The sequence below is a fragment of the Aspergillus foveolatus genome, assembly GCF_047715535.1.
Source record: "Aspergillus foveolatus strain CBS 279.81 unplaced genomic scaffold BDW70scaffold_13, whole genome shotgun sequence".
NCBI lineage: Eukaryota > Fungi > Ascomycota > Eurotiomycetes > Eurotiales > Aspergillaceae > Aspergillus > Aspergillus foveolatus.
The window spans coordinates 532,080-545,044 of NW_027396077.1; the positions used below are offsets into that span (position 1 = coordinate 532,080).

Here is a 12,965-nt window from a genome sequence, read left to right on the forward strand (position 1 = left end):
CATACCCGGCCTTAGCTGCCAGATGCAATGTGGATTCTACACAATGGATCGGCTGCATTGTCTTATGATTCGTCGTATAATCTCCGAGAAGAGGGTGTTAGATAACGGTTTTCTGGCCACTTTTCGCGCTGTTGACGATGGGCCGATGTTGACGATGGGTCGATGGGCGGACTTGAAGACCTGGGTAAGCTATAATCAAAATTGAAGTTAATGCATACTTATATGTACTCTAATACTCTGCAGCTAAGAGGACTACTGCATTAATCTACTGGTTGCAAACAAGAAGTCAAAAGAGTATAATTGATGTATGCTTCTCACATTCGCACTCTCACTGTTGAACACCATCTGACTTGACATCCTAGTACGTCATCCAACCTCCAGGCACTCCATCACCCAACTGGCTCGAGCCAGATCTGGGCCATCCAACGCCCAGGTCCAAACCTTCCACGAAGCACATAATATAAACTTTAGGCTAGCCTCTACCTTGTTATCAGCTGTATTTTAATTTGGAGCGTGCAGTGGCGGGATGATCTCATTTTAGTCGATGGAGTGACGAGTCCACAGCTGTCTATGCCCAGTCATTGTTCGGTAAATAAATTAGAAAGGTGCAATAACGCACTGCCCCCATATTTTCTGTGGTACTGGATGGCTAATATGTCACTAATCGTGGGAGTGGGGAAAGCCGTTATGGTCTCAGTACCACTACTGTACTACAGTCTGTCAAATTATGTATATTGATCGATAAAATGGACCCGTATGGACTCCAGAGTACCCATTTCATGGATTCTGAGTGATTTCGATGAAACTAATGCAATGTAATGTGAAGTACACTCATACCGACTGCAGTGGCTCGCCCGTGGGCTTGGCCCGATATAGATTACTGCGGAGCATTTCGTAGATTAATATAATGTCGTATAATATATCCCAGAGCGCCTGCACATTGACGCAATATATACAGACTTGTCCCTCGATCCACAGCCTATGTACATCATTTACTAGTTACAAAAGGTCCAGGGGCAATAGTACACACGTTGGGCATCATATGCCTACGTACCTTGCACTTAACCCGTGGATTGAACTGTACAACGGCTGGTCCAGGTCTCGGATACTATCTCCATTCTTTCCTGAGAGGTGGACCGTCGGTTCTTTACTTTATTGTACCGGCAAGCGATCGGCTTACTCCACCCGCAGTGCACCATGTCACCAGGCAGCTGCAGCCTGGTGTCTGTGGCTTGCAAGGGTGTCCCAGATCTAAAACTGATGGGTCTACGAGCAGCCTTAGCTCTCATCAAAGTCTAGCTGGATGTTATGTGATGTCGTTGTGACATAAGACACAACCTGGGGATTTGAATCTGATGTACTGGTTTTTGTATAGACGTGGTATATAAGACTGGTCGTTTCTGCTTTAACAAAAAAAGAAAAACATAACCTTCCCTCTATTCTATTGACTAAAAGCTGATACCTCATTATCATCTACGTACCTTGACAAACGAGCAATTTATACTCACCCATATATCCTGGAATTTATCGACCAGATTCTCGATAAACTCTACAGAATGTGGTCCCCCCTTGCCAAATCAGATCAAAGATCCAATGCCCCCTCCGAGCGCAAGTTGTCCGGCTCTAGCGCTGCCCCAAACCAAGAGCAGCACGACACCGTCTTCGACCCTAAGGAGGTCAACAATGACCTTCAGCAGCAGGAGCCCGAGCCTTTAGGACAGGAGACGGGGCAAGAGGATGAACAGCAGCGGGTGGAGCCTACACCCCAGACTCCCACGTCCCAGCAGAAAGAGCCCGAGCTAGAGCAACGTGACGATGGGTCACAGGCGTCTGGCCCAGCGGGTAGCAGTGGAAGTGGCGTGTTTGGGAAACTGGGATCGCTCGCCGGTGGCCTTGGACACCAGGTTACTCAGACGGTCAAAAGTGTCCCAAGTATTGCTTCAAAACCGCTTAACATGCTGAAGGACCTCCCTGTTCAGGAAGGCGGGGAGATCCCCGGCCCCGAGGGTGGTGCTGTCGGCAAGGTTGTCGAGGGTGGAGAGGAAGCTGTTGGCGGTACTGTGAAAGAAGGGGGCAAGATTGTGAATGATGATGGAGAGACAGTCGGCCAGGCGGACCTCACTGATGAGGTGAAGGAGACTATGGAAAAGGTGAAGGACGAGCTTCCTGAGGATGTAAAGACGGAAACCACCGAAAAGACTACAGAGAAACCGGAGAATGGAACCGGAGAAATGAGTGACGACGCTGAGAAAACGGCGGAAGAGGTAACTGAAGGTGCCGAAGAGACGTCCGAAGAAACTGAGAACGCTCTACCACCTCTGTCTTCCCTTGAAGGCCTATCCTGCAATAAAGCTGGCAAGATTATTGACTCATCCGGCAAACCCGTTGGTGAGTTGGTGGAAGGCGACCCGAAGAAGCTTTCCAGACTCGGCAACAAGCTTGACGACAAGGGCCAGTTCTGGGACAGCCGCGGCAACATTATCGGAAAAGCCAAGACGATCAAGGCTGAGGATTATGGAGAAGAACCTCCCTTCGCCGGACTTGAGGGTCTCCATATCGTCGAAAATGGTTTCGTTGAGGATGGTGCTGGCCATCGAGTCGGAAAGCTGACAAAGGGTGATGCGAAAAAGCTCCTTGGCCGTCCTGTTGACGAAGATGGCGACGTCATTGACCAGCACGGCAGCGTTAAGGGTCACGCAGAGCCCTATGAGGAACCCGAAGAAGAGCAGCCTGAAGAGGTAGACCTCTCGGTCCTAGAGGGAAAGACGGTCAACAAAGCCGGAAATATTGTCGACGAGCACGGCAAAGTGTATGGTCGCATCGTTTCCGGCGATGGGAAGCGCCTTGCAGGCCGGAAAGTCGACGGCAAGGGCCAGATTTGGAGTGATGATGGCAAAGTCATCGGCAAGGCCGAGCTCATTCCCGGTGCTGAGCAGGAGAAGCCAGAAGGTATATTCTACGGTTTCGAGAACCTCACGGTTGGGAAAGAAGGCGTGGTCCAGGATGCAACTGGCCGTATTGTTGGCCGTGTGGTCGAAGGAGATGTCGCCAAACTTGCTGGTCGCAAGGTTGATGAGGACGGCGATATCCTTGATAAGAATGGTAACACCATTGGAAAAGCTGAACGCTGGGAGCCAGAGCAGAAGAAACGAAACATCAATCCCATGGCAGGCCGCAAGGTCAACCGTGAGGGTGAAGTCCGCGACGCGGACGGAAACCTCATCGGCAAGTTGACTTCGGGTAATCTGAGCAGCCTCATTGGAAAGGAGATTGACGACAACGGATATGTTGTTGACAATGACGGAAACAAGATTGGCGAGTGCACTTTGCTCGAGAACATCCCGGAGCCTGAGCCTGAGCCTGAGCCTGAAGAACCCGAACCGGAGGGCCCGTCTCCTGACGAGTTGGAAGCTCAAAAGAAAGAGCAAGAGGATAGAGAGTTGGCCAAAAAGATGTCGGCCATCGTTTCTGGAACACTGGACCGTATCCAGCCTGTCTGCAAGATGATCACCGATGTGAGTCCGACTGATCCTAACCCAGAAATAGCTTATTGACCCTTCGATAGCACGTTGACCGGGCAGAGAAGACGCCGAAGGATGAGCTCGATGAGGAGGGGCTTGTCAAGAACGTTAAGCCGCTGCTTGAGGAGGCCAACAACATCCTCCAGGAGTGTAACGGCGCCATTCGTGCCCTCGACCCAGATGGTCGTATCGCTGCCAACGCAAAGGCCAGAGCCGCGTCTCACGAAGCCTCTCCCGAAGAATATAACCTGGCCGAGAAGCTAAAGGAACTCTCAGACTCGGTTCTCAGGACCATTGAGAACGGAAAGAGGAAGATCGATGGAATGCCACATGCGAAGAAAGAATTGAACCCTCTCTGGGGCCTCCTCAGCGAACCGCTTTTCCAGATCATTGCCGCCGTCGGTCTCCTCTTGTCTGGCGTGTTGGGCCTCGTCGGTCGATTGCTTGAGGGACTCGGACTGGGCCCTCTGGTTAATGGCCTGCTCGGTGGCCTAGGGCTTGACAAACTGCTGTCGAACTTGGGATTAACATCGCTGACGGACTCTCTGGGATTGACCGGCAAGAAGAAATGAAGGCGAGCTATCGAAGACGAAGCTCTTGGGCCGGAATTATGATAAGCTAATGCTAAGTTAATGCTTTTAATGCCTGCTTAAGTAATGCATAATGTACAGGTTAGTTAGTAATGTTTCAATTACAGTGATATATTCATCCCTATGAATCTCTCACAGCACAATCACCCGGGTGAAATACGAGAAGAAAACGAGACTGGATTCGGTCACAGGAAACTGGTAGTGGCCGGTATTGAGACAGATCTCCCCGGATGCAGTGATGATGCTCGGTTTTGAACTGAAGCTGCTCATTGCGCAGGTGACTTCCACCATGGCCACACCGTCCAATCATGCTCTAGGATGGTAGAAGGAGGGACTTGAGAAGTCATTCTGGAAACTGCCCACTGCTGCGACGAGTCCGAGTCGTTGGAACATTCAACGGCGAACTCAGCAAGTTAGGATTCCTAAGCTGATCAAATCCTGTTGATAACCATCTTTAGATGTTTGCCAATCTAAGCCACAGCGCGATGCCTTCGAAAGACCTTGGATACATGAACTGAACGAAGAGAACTCACCGGAAAGCTGTGGGCCCAACTGTGCCTTACGCAGTCCTGTGTCTTGCGCCTCAAGTGGGCAATTGTACGGGGTGGTGCAAGGCTCTCATATTCATCGAGGCAATGGGCAGTGCTGCTGGATTGAGGCTATAACGCCTGCAGATGGCACATGAACTTAAGAGTATTGAAGACTTTGTTGATCAACTCTGATGATGTATTGGATTTACAGGAGCGAACCAGCAGCATTATTAATTTTTCACAGTTGGGCGCTGGCTACTTTCCGGCCTGCAGCCATCTCAGCGACGTGCTATTGCCCCGCCAGGAACCTGCAAATGATCATCACATTTTAGTCTTTCCCTTTTGTGGCAAAGAAACGTGTGTGCTTGGGGTGATCCTCTTGTCCCCTGGACAAGATCCTTAACACCATTTCTGACGAAGAACAGCTCGAGTCAATGTTTTCGGTGCAGCCTCCTCGTGATTGAGCGGCGATGCAAAACATCCTTTCACCCACACTGACCGCCCTTTTTCTGTTTAATAGATTCACTGAGCCCCTGTCAGCTCTGGATTCTATTTCGCCAATGGTAATCTACTGATGTTTTGGTGAGTGCCGCCCTGGCGTAGTTGCGTGACCCCAAACATGATATTGATTCATCCACTTCTATAGTATTGTCTAAGCCTTTGTTAATGCCCACAAGTTCGTTTCTTCTTGGCTGACGACAGTAAGAGAGCTTAGCATACTCCGAGGATAGGTTCCCAGAGGTACCTAACCGTGTTGGTGGACACTCCTTCGACGTTCCGCCTCTTTTGCCTCCGCATCTTCCCCTCAACACCTCACTTGCACCTGTTTTCACCTCCTACGAACGCCACCCTCTATACATGAAAAGGCCAATCTATGGCGTCTCAGGCCGACCGTCAAGTTCTGAGCTGTAAGTATTTTCTATCGTGGAGGTGCGGCGCTGAGGTTTATCGTGCACTTATACTGAGTAATTCTCCATAGCTTCCACTGCAGGTAACACGCATAGCGAAATGCAGCAGCCACACCAGCAGCCGAGAACCGATCTAATTGCCTCGTTGAAAAAGTACGGACAGCATGTTCGGCAAAAATTAGAAGAATTATCCCTCTGGAGACCCAAGTGGCTGCTTCTCAACCTCCCCGACCGAGTGAAACACAAGGTTGACCGACAACCTGGGCGGAAGCTCCATACGGATTCTTCAGATGCAGCTTACCCCCGTAAGTCTCTATCTGTTAGAAGCGATGGCCAGTCAGCTCCATCAGTGCGACGGCTCTCCGTTCATTTGAGCCATCGGGTGTTAAACAGCAGCCGCACCTCGATTGTCGACACTCTTGTCGAGCTTCCCGTCTCCAATGTACCAATGTCGAACATATCACCCGAACACTTGGACTTTGACGAGCACATAAGTAGCGGGTTCGATATACTCTTAAGGCTCCCTGGAGACAACCCCGAACAAAATCGTCCGGCGGTGGCCTCGATTGACACTCAGCTCGTGGAGGTCAACTTAATGAGGCGGGAAATATGGGAAACAAGGTTGAACGAGGATGGCCGCGGCCATCTGGAGCTTGATCATAATGCCTATGTCACCACGATAAAGTCAGACAGAATTCCAATAATAGGCGTGGCACGCGGCGTGGAATGGCACTTCAAGAATGGTCCACGCACCTACACGTCGGACTTCCATATCATTGAGATGGGGGACTTTGACGTCTTGATTGGTAGTGATACCATCAAGCAGTACCGGCTGGTCGTGCTGGGGCCCGACGTCCGTTATCATTTGCGGAAGACCAATGCCAACAAACGGTACCTAGATAATCAGAACGAACACCGCACAACGGATCCCTGAAACATTTAGAAGCAGTTGATACATATGGCATTTGCATTGCATATGGTGTTCTGGGTTGTTTTTTCTTAGAGTCCTCTCGTTATTAAAGGCACTCGAGGAGTACTGTGGCAGGTGCAGGCTTATGGGGGAATACAATTATGGATGGCTCAAGTTGAAATTATCAGGGGCCAGTATCATGGGGGCCAGACTTGCTTTTTTTATTTTTTTTATTTTTTACTTTTTAAGAATTAGGCCTTTTATAAGTACTGCGGGGGTAGTGAGTTAGAGTAAGAGTCTATTCTCTCCAGCCTCGGACTTTTCAACACATCGGGTACGAACTCCTCGTGGGGGTTGTCTCTTCCTTCCAGGCAAGTGAAAGCGCATACTCCGTCCCACAGTCATGCTCCAGTCCAGCTGACTTTCACACGCCATACAGTCCGGGCGACAGAGATATCTGCTCTGCTATATTCTCACCACTGACAGCGAATCCGTCCAAGCCGGCGAAACCGTCAGCATCACTCGCGCTCAGGGATTGAACGCCTTTGGACGAGTTACAGAGAATTTGCTCTCACCGGATCTGCACAATGTCAACGATAGCCTCGTCGACGAAGTAAAGACACCTATCCCAGCGGTACGGTCAACCATACAAGAGCCGACAACGATCTGAAGCAAACATGTCTGGTCTGCGTGTCACCCACCATGACCGATAAACCGCCATTTATATGCGGCTCAACAGTATTCTGAACCCCAACTCGCTCTCTTCGGCGAAGATATGAAGGGAAATATGTGCCTGGTCGTCGGCGTCATGAAAGAGAGGCTACAGTTGTTCAAGAATCCTTTATCGGCACGAACCTAGAACCACCACCGGCTGCACGGCGATTTTACACGAAGATCAACTCAACGAGGACTTTAAGATGGTATGTTCCACTGTTGTGCTCATACACAAAAGCATGAGACGCAATTTTCCTGGTGAGAGTTGTTGAAAGCATACTAAGTATCCAAATCTCTATTTTAGACACGAGCTACTATCACCACGTCCGCGAGTAATCCCAAGGGTTACGGGCACAACATAAAGCTTCGTGCCATAATTGACGAGACTATCGAGGAGAATCTGATCTCTCGAAATCGCTTAAAGCAAATACAGGACTCGCTGAGCGTATCTGCAATGCCCCTGGGTTCCGCCAAAGCCCTCCAAGACTCTTGCAACATGTCATATGAGGCGCAAAGCAAGGTCTGCTTGCTGGTTAGACCCTGCGATGGGACTCGGACGGAAGCTTTCTGGTTCTACATTGCCGAGACAGATACAGCACTGGTTGCGGATGGTCACGATATCATACTTGCAAAGAGTTGGAAAACAAAGTTCCCTATTGATGCTCAGGATGGTGTCAAGACCTACCGTGCGGCTCCGACTGTGTATCGAAAGGGAGATGACGGCGAAGGTAGGTCCACTATTGCCTCTTCTTCGTGCGTCTACATTTTTAAACCTTCAACCGCCCGGCAGGCGATTATGTAAAGATGGGATTTGTCTGAATTGGGTCTGACGGACTTGTTAGAGTGGAAGAAGAATTCTTCAGAAAAATCGAAGAAGAACTTAGAAGAAGCAGCCGCATTCGAGGCTCAATGGGAGAAGGACGGGAAAGAGCAGAAGAAGTGGAAGGGGCCCTCGAATGGACAGTGACTGGAGGATACCCCGTTCCCTGCAACTCCGTATAGGGGACCCGGTAAATAGACACCTGATGAACCAGATACTGCAGTCCAGTATCGAATAGGGTGGATCTCAATCTGGTTGCCTTTTCTCGCAAAGTATTCTACACCGCACTGCTGAATCCTCGTAAACACGGGTTGCTTTTTAGACATCCCGCTCCTAGGAAGTTAACACTTCCCAAAGCCTTGTCGAGAATTCGTTACGCCTCGATCACATGGGCTTCTCATGCGGCTGTAACTGTGAGCCGACAAATAGAAAAGGCCAGCCTCTCGCATTGCGCTGGGGTTGGTCTTCAACCTATCGGTTCTACAGGAAGGCTTGCTGCTCCAATGTCACCAACAGGGACTTTTGTCACAGCCATTCAGATTTATCGCCCCAATAACAGGGATTCCTCGCCATCGATGAGGCATTTATGTGCTGGCCCTATTGGCCGTGTTTGCGCTTGTGTCTAACCACCTCCTGCATAATTAGTTGGCGCCAGTGTAACGTTTACGAGCCGACTTGTTAGTCCAGCTGGTGGGGCCGAATAAGCCATCAAGATTATACTATGCCGCCCAAGGCTCTTCCTCTCTCTCAAGACCATAAGCATCATCATCACATCAGCCTCCAGGAGGCTCTGAGAGAAGTGAGCCTCGCCCCGACCCTGAGTCCACGGAACCTAGAATTCCGAATGTTGATGATGGGCTCGTGAAGGGTGCCACAACATAGAGCTTCAGCCGCTGGAGAGCCTTGCGATAACCTCGGCCATCGCGCATATATAAGAACTATATGGACTCATAGGAAGAGGTGACTACCACGCCTTTCTCCTCTTTGTCACATTTTATTTCAGTCATCATGTTATTCAATTATCCAGGAGCGCTAACGTACTGCTTCAACGAGCGGCTACCCCAGATGCCCTTCGTTCAACAATTCAAGGATGCTGCTCACGGATTCGTCTCCTGCTGCGACCGGCAGCGAACAGGGTCGAAACTCGGGCCATATTCCGACGATAGTTATCAACATGCAGCTGTGTCGAAACGTGGACTCGGTTGGCTGAAATCGTGGCCAATATCCACGAGAACAGGAAGCACGCAACAGAAAGCCAGGTGGAAAGCAGACCATGAAGCCGAACTTGAACGAAAGCGCCAACGTGAAGAAAAAAGGAGGAAAGAAAGAATTTCCAAGATAGAACCTATTGATAAGGAAACAGCAGAAGGAATTTTCATATACGATATCATACTTTTCGGAATCGACCGAGAGAAATTCGCTTACCGTCGCCTGAAACTCGACTTCCAGGTCCAATTTGACGCAGTATCTGACGAAATTCCTCAACTCGTGAATATTCCAATTACTTCATACGCCGGGGGGGAAGTGAAATTGCCCACTGGGCATTGGGTGAAGCCGCTTGGGACCATTGAGGTCAAATGGCAGCTCTACAAGGGCCAGCATCAATATAAGACCGAGTTTCTGGTCATTGAGAACAGCCCTTATGACATGCTGTTAGGCCGGCCTTCGATTCATAATTGCAGACTCTGGGAAGAGGATAATGACATCTTGGAGAGATTGCAATGTCCTTAGTGCAATTCCATACCGACATTCGTATTCGAGCATTATATACGTGGGAATACCTCAAACCACCTTTCGGGACTATGATTTAAGAGTTAGAACAGACTTAGTCTGATAGATGGACAAACAGATATTCGCATAGACTGAAACAGCCATAAGAACTGACACTTCTGAGGAAAGAACCAACAGAGAAACCAACAGAGAAAACAGCCACTACATCGCTTAAACCAGGATCGTGCGGGTATCGACGTCAAAGCAAGCCTAGCACGGTCACAGCAGCATTGTTGCACACGGAATCCATTCTGCCTTGAGCTCAGGCCACCACTTGACGCACCTTGGGCAACCCACCGTACATGCATGACTTCGCTGCATGACCACGTTAGGAGCTCGAAGATAATAAACAGATCATGCATCCACTCACTAGAGGCGGGGTCCCTCGAGAGCCCAGGGTGTAAAAACCAGTTAGAGCTATGAGCAAGCCACAGGTGGCTCAGGCTTGCAACTACATAGGTAGGTGAGCACTGGAAATGCACCAGCCAATGTGTTCTGAGGTTTTTAGGCCTCCAGGCTGTGGCTGTGGATGCCCAAATCCATGACGGTCTGGTGCACTTTTTGTCCGATGTTGTACTGGAAGGCTGAGGCTCAAGGTGTGTACAGTAAGTGGAAGGACGGAACTGAGTGAGCCTTACAGTATAACTCTGATGTAGATCTAGCCGGGCTGCGTATAAAGATGAAGTTCCAACAGCGCTCTTCATACCAAGGTAATTGTCTCTCACACTGTATGAGATGAGATAATCTGTGGACCATATCCAGATTTCTATATTAAATCAGAGTCAGAGTCAGGGCAAATCTGAGCTGGTGACTGCAGCCAGGACCGAGACAATGGAGGGCTACGACAAACTCGCGGCCCTAATGACTGGCGACAAGGGCCTGTCCATCTTCCGCTCTTTCAAGATGTTGAATACGAAGAACCTACTCTTCCTGCAGGCTGAGATCACCATCAAGGAGAAGGAATTTGAAGAGATCATGCTCAAAGATAGACAGTCGGGGGATAAGTACCGCGAGAAATATTCTTCTTCGGTGCGGTTGCTGAAGGGCATGGATGAACCTTCGGAGCAATGGCGAAAATGGCTGGAAATCAGGGAGTTGTTGGAGAAGTATAGTGAGTTGTTGGTTCTGCCTTCACCTTTAATTTAAAGATTCTGTATATGTTGGGCGAGAATTGAGAATTGAGACTTTAAAGAACATATGCTTATGCAGAGTCGGTGGAACAGATACGGCCTTTGCGCAGCACGCACAACTGCTTCGACTTAGGCCGCCGCATAAGCGGGATCTGGACACATTCAGAGATTGGCTGGATGATAATCCCATTTGTGTCTTTCCAGTGGAGTGTCTGCAATGGTTTGGAAAGAATGACGAGGAGAGGGGGGACCTCGTTGCGCTATCAGGGAGATATGAGAATGTCGATTTGCTGACAAACTGGGTTTTCCAAGTCGTGATCCCATTATATGACAGGCTTATTGTGTATTTCCGTCGGCTCATTGGGATCAAAAAGGTTGGCTTTTGATTCGCTTACTGGATTGAGCGTTTTGCTTGGATAGAGACTGACGTGGAAACTCTAGCATGGGGATATCGAGACTGGGCCGGTATATTATGATGATGAGAAGATCATCCGCGCTACAAGGCTAACAAGCACGATAACGTCGTCGGTGATACCAGCGAGTTCCATGTTAGTGTTATACCTCGTCAATAATATGGTTACTCGGTTGATCATCATCGTTGTGTACAATATCGGGTTTTCGATAATAATCGGTCTATTGGCAAAGGCGAGGCGAGTTGAGGTGTTTGCGGCTTCGACAGCGTATGTCAGAAACTCAGGATTCCGTCTGGAAGCTAACTGTGAATAGTTTCGCCGCTGTGCAGGTTGCGTTTATTACCAATTTTCCCCGGGATTAATGAAGCCTTTTTTCAAACCAAGATGCGATGTTTACCCGATCGATAAGGCTTTGGCGTTGGGCGCGTAGTCAGCGGCTTGATATGAGCAGGAAGTGGACGATAGATGACATGTAAGCTATTCATAATAATGGTTGACTTTACGTCTGATTTTTGTATCTTGACGGGGTCCGAATTTCCGCTGTTTGAACTGGACTTACTCTCATCATCATCATCATTTGAGGCTGCGGCAAAGTGATCGTCTCTCGTGGGCTGTAGGCCGCAGAGAGGACTACCCTCAGCCCGATCGTGGGCAATCTTACGCTGCTTACGCTGACACGTAGCAACCCATACCAAGCCGTTAAATGCTACTAAACAATTGAGATGGGGCTGACGGACAAGAGAACAAAGGCTAACCCACGGCCAGTAAGACGAAGTCCGGTGATAATGTTTGCTCAACCCAGGAATAGAGATAGACAACCCAGCCACTTGTGACCTGCCCATTGACGCCGCCGAATTAGCACCAGACAAAATGATAGCGCCGGTCCGGCGCAATGTAATTTAGATTAAGAAGAGCCACGATAATGCCAATGTAATCGTGGGGGAGCAGATCTTACGTACTCTGATAAGCCCTTAGCCATACGACAGGACAAAGATCAAGGTAGTGAGCTGCAAGATCTATGGTATAAATCGATTTGAATTATCCTGATTGAGCTGTGACTTCTCCACCGGGTAAAACCATTAGGAAAGCAGCATTCATGATAGAGCCGTGGAAGCGGACAATCCAGTCCATCCAAGACTATCCGCCAGGATATCCGAGACGCCGAGGGCGGTGACACTGGGTCAGACCAAGGCAACGGCGGTGAAGACGTGCCTCTGCTGGTTGGGCTGCCATGCTGACATCGAAATGGCTATAGCCACAGATTCCAGCCTGGTGTGGATGCAAAGCTACATGCACGTCGTCTGGGTTCGTATCGAGTTTTTCTGATTGTTCCACACCCAAATCCAGGGTTGAGCAGTCGCACCCGCGAAATTGGCGTCCTCCCACCTTTTACCGCATGAGAAGCACACAGTTAGTACGTTGGTGGAGAAAAATTGAGCTCCTGCTCGAGATATTGCCTTCCGAATTAAGAAGCTGGGCGGTGACAACAGGAACCATTCAGCAACTAAAAGTCGAACGTTTGCCCCTGAGTATCAATTTCCAAAGGAAATTAAGGTAGGAGTCAATTGTTCGTACGCTGGCAGTCGGGGCGTCATGCTTGGATGAAATAGGATCGCAGCAGACGATGAACATCAGCGAGTCTGCCATCATCAATCCGGT

The 12,965-nt window shown here is 49.4% G+C and overlaps 4 protein-coding genes across 4 annotated transcripts; all 4 read left to right on the forward strand.

Annotated features, from left to right (window-relative positions):
- Nucleotides 1-1,318: 1,318 nt before the first annotated feature.
- On the forward strand, nt 1,319-4,168 carry BDW70DRAFT_21334 (DUF3659 domain-containing protein). The gene is made up of 2 exons (XM_073743513.1): nt 1,319-3,515; nt 3,566-4,168. Exons 1-2 carry the CDS (start codon nt 1,557-1,559, stop codon nt 4,091-4,093), a joined length of 2,487 nt encoding a protein of 828 aa, XP_073597909.1. The 5' UTR covers nt 1,319-1,556; the 3' UTR covers nt 4,094-4,168.
- A 1,481-nt stretch (nt 4,169-5,649) lies between these two features.
- BDW70DRAFT_158333 (retropepsin-like aspartic protease) lies at nt 5,650-8,140 on the forward strand (the record flags this gene model as incomplete). The annotated part of the gene is made up of 4 exons (XM_073740494.1): nt 5,650-6,440; nt 6,946-7,093; nt 7,478-7,901; nt 8,016-8,140. 4 exons carry the CDS (start codon nt 5,650-5,652, stop codon nt 8,138-8,140), a joined length of 1,488 nt encoding a protein of 495 aa, XP_073597910.1.
- Nucleotides 8,141-8,930: 790 nt separating this feature from the next.
- On the forward strand, nt 8,931-9,866 carry BDW70DRAFT_132955 (retropepsin-like aspartic protease). The gene is made up of 2 exons (XM_073736242.1): nt 8,931-8,953; nt 9,047-9,866. The coding sequence occupies exon 2, from the start codon at nt 9,059-9,061 to the stop codon at nt 9,722-9,724; it is 666 nt and encodes a 221-aa protein (XP_073597911.1). The 5' UTR covers nt 8,931-8,953; nt 9,047-9,058; the 3' UTR covers nt 9,725-9,866.
- Nucleotides 9,867-10,450: 584 nt separating this feature from the next.
- BDW70DRAFT_21460 (uncharacterized protein) lies at nt 10,451-11,674 on the forward strand. Its single transcript, XM_073743514.1, has 4 exons — nt 10,451-10,874; nt 10,987-11,267; nt 11,335-11,573; nt 11,620-11,674. The coding sequence occupies exons 1-4, from the start codon at nt 10,595-10,597 to the stop codon at nt 11,666-11,668; spliced, it is 849 nt and encodes a 282-aa protein (XP_073597912.1). The 5' UTR covers nt 10,451-10,594; the 3' UTR covers nt 11,669-11,674.
- The last annotated feature ends 1,291 nt before the right edge of the window (nt 11,675-12,965 follow it).

Coding starts and splice junctions, on each gene's coding strand:
- BDW70DRAFT_132955 (XM_073736242.1), top strand. CDS start 9,059: ATGCCCTTCGTTCAACAATTCAAGGATGCTGCTCACGGATTCGTCTCC.
- BDW70DRAFT_21334 (XM_073743513.1), top strand. CDS start 1,557: ATGTGGTCCCCCCTTGCCAAATCAGATCAAAGATCCAATGCCCCCTCC. Junction 3,516..3,565: donor TCTGCAAGATGATCACCGAT/GTGAGTCCGACT, acceptor ACCCTTCGATAG/CACGTTGACCGGGCAGAGAA.
- BDW70DRAFT_21460 (XM_073743514.1), top strand. CDS start 10,595: ATGGAGGGCTACGACAAACTCGCGGCCCTAATGACTGGCGACAAGGGC. Junction 11,268..11,334: donor GGCTCATTGGGATCAAAAAG/GTTGGCTTTTGA, acceptor TGGAAACTCTAG/CATGGGGATATCGAGACTGG. Junction 11,574..11,619: donor GTGTTTGCGGCTTCGACAGC/GTATGTCAGAAA, acceptor AACTGTGAATAG/TTTCGCCGCTGTGCAGGTTG.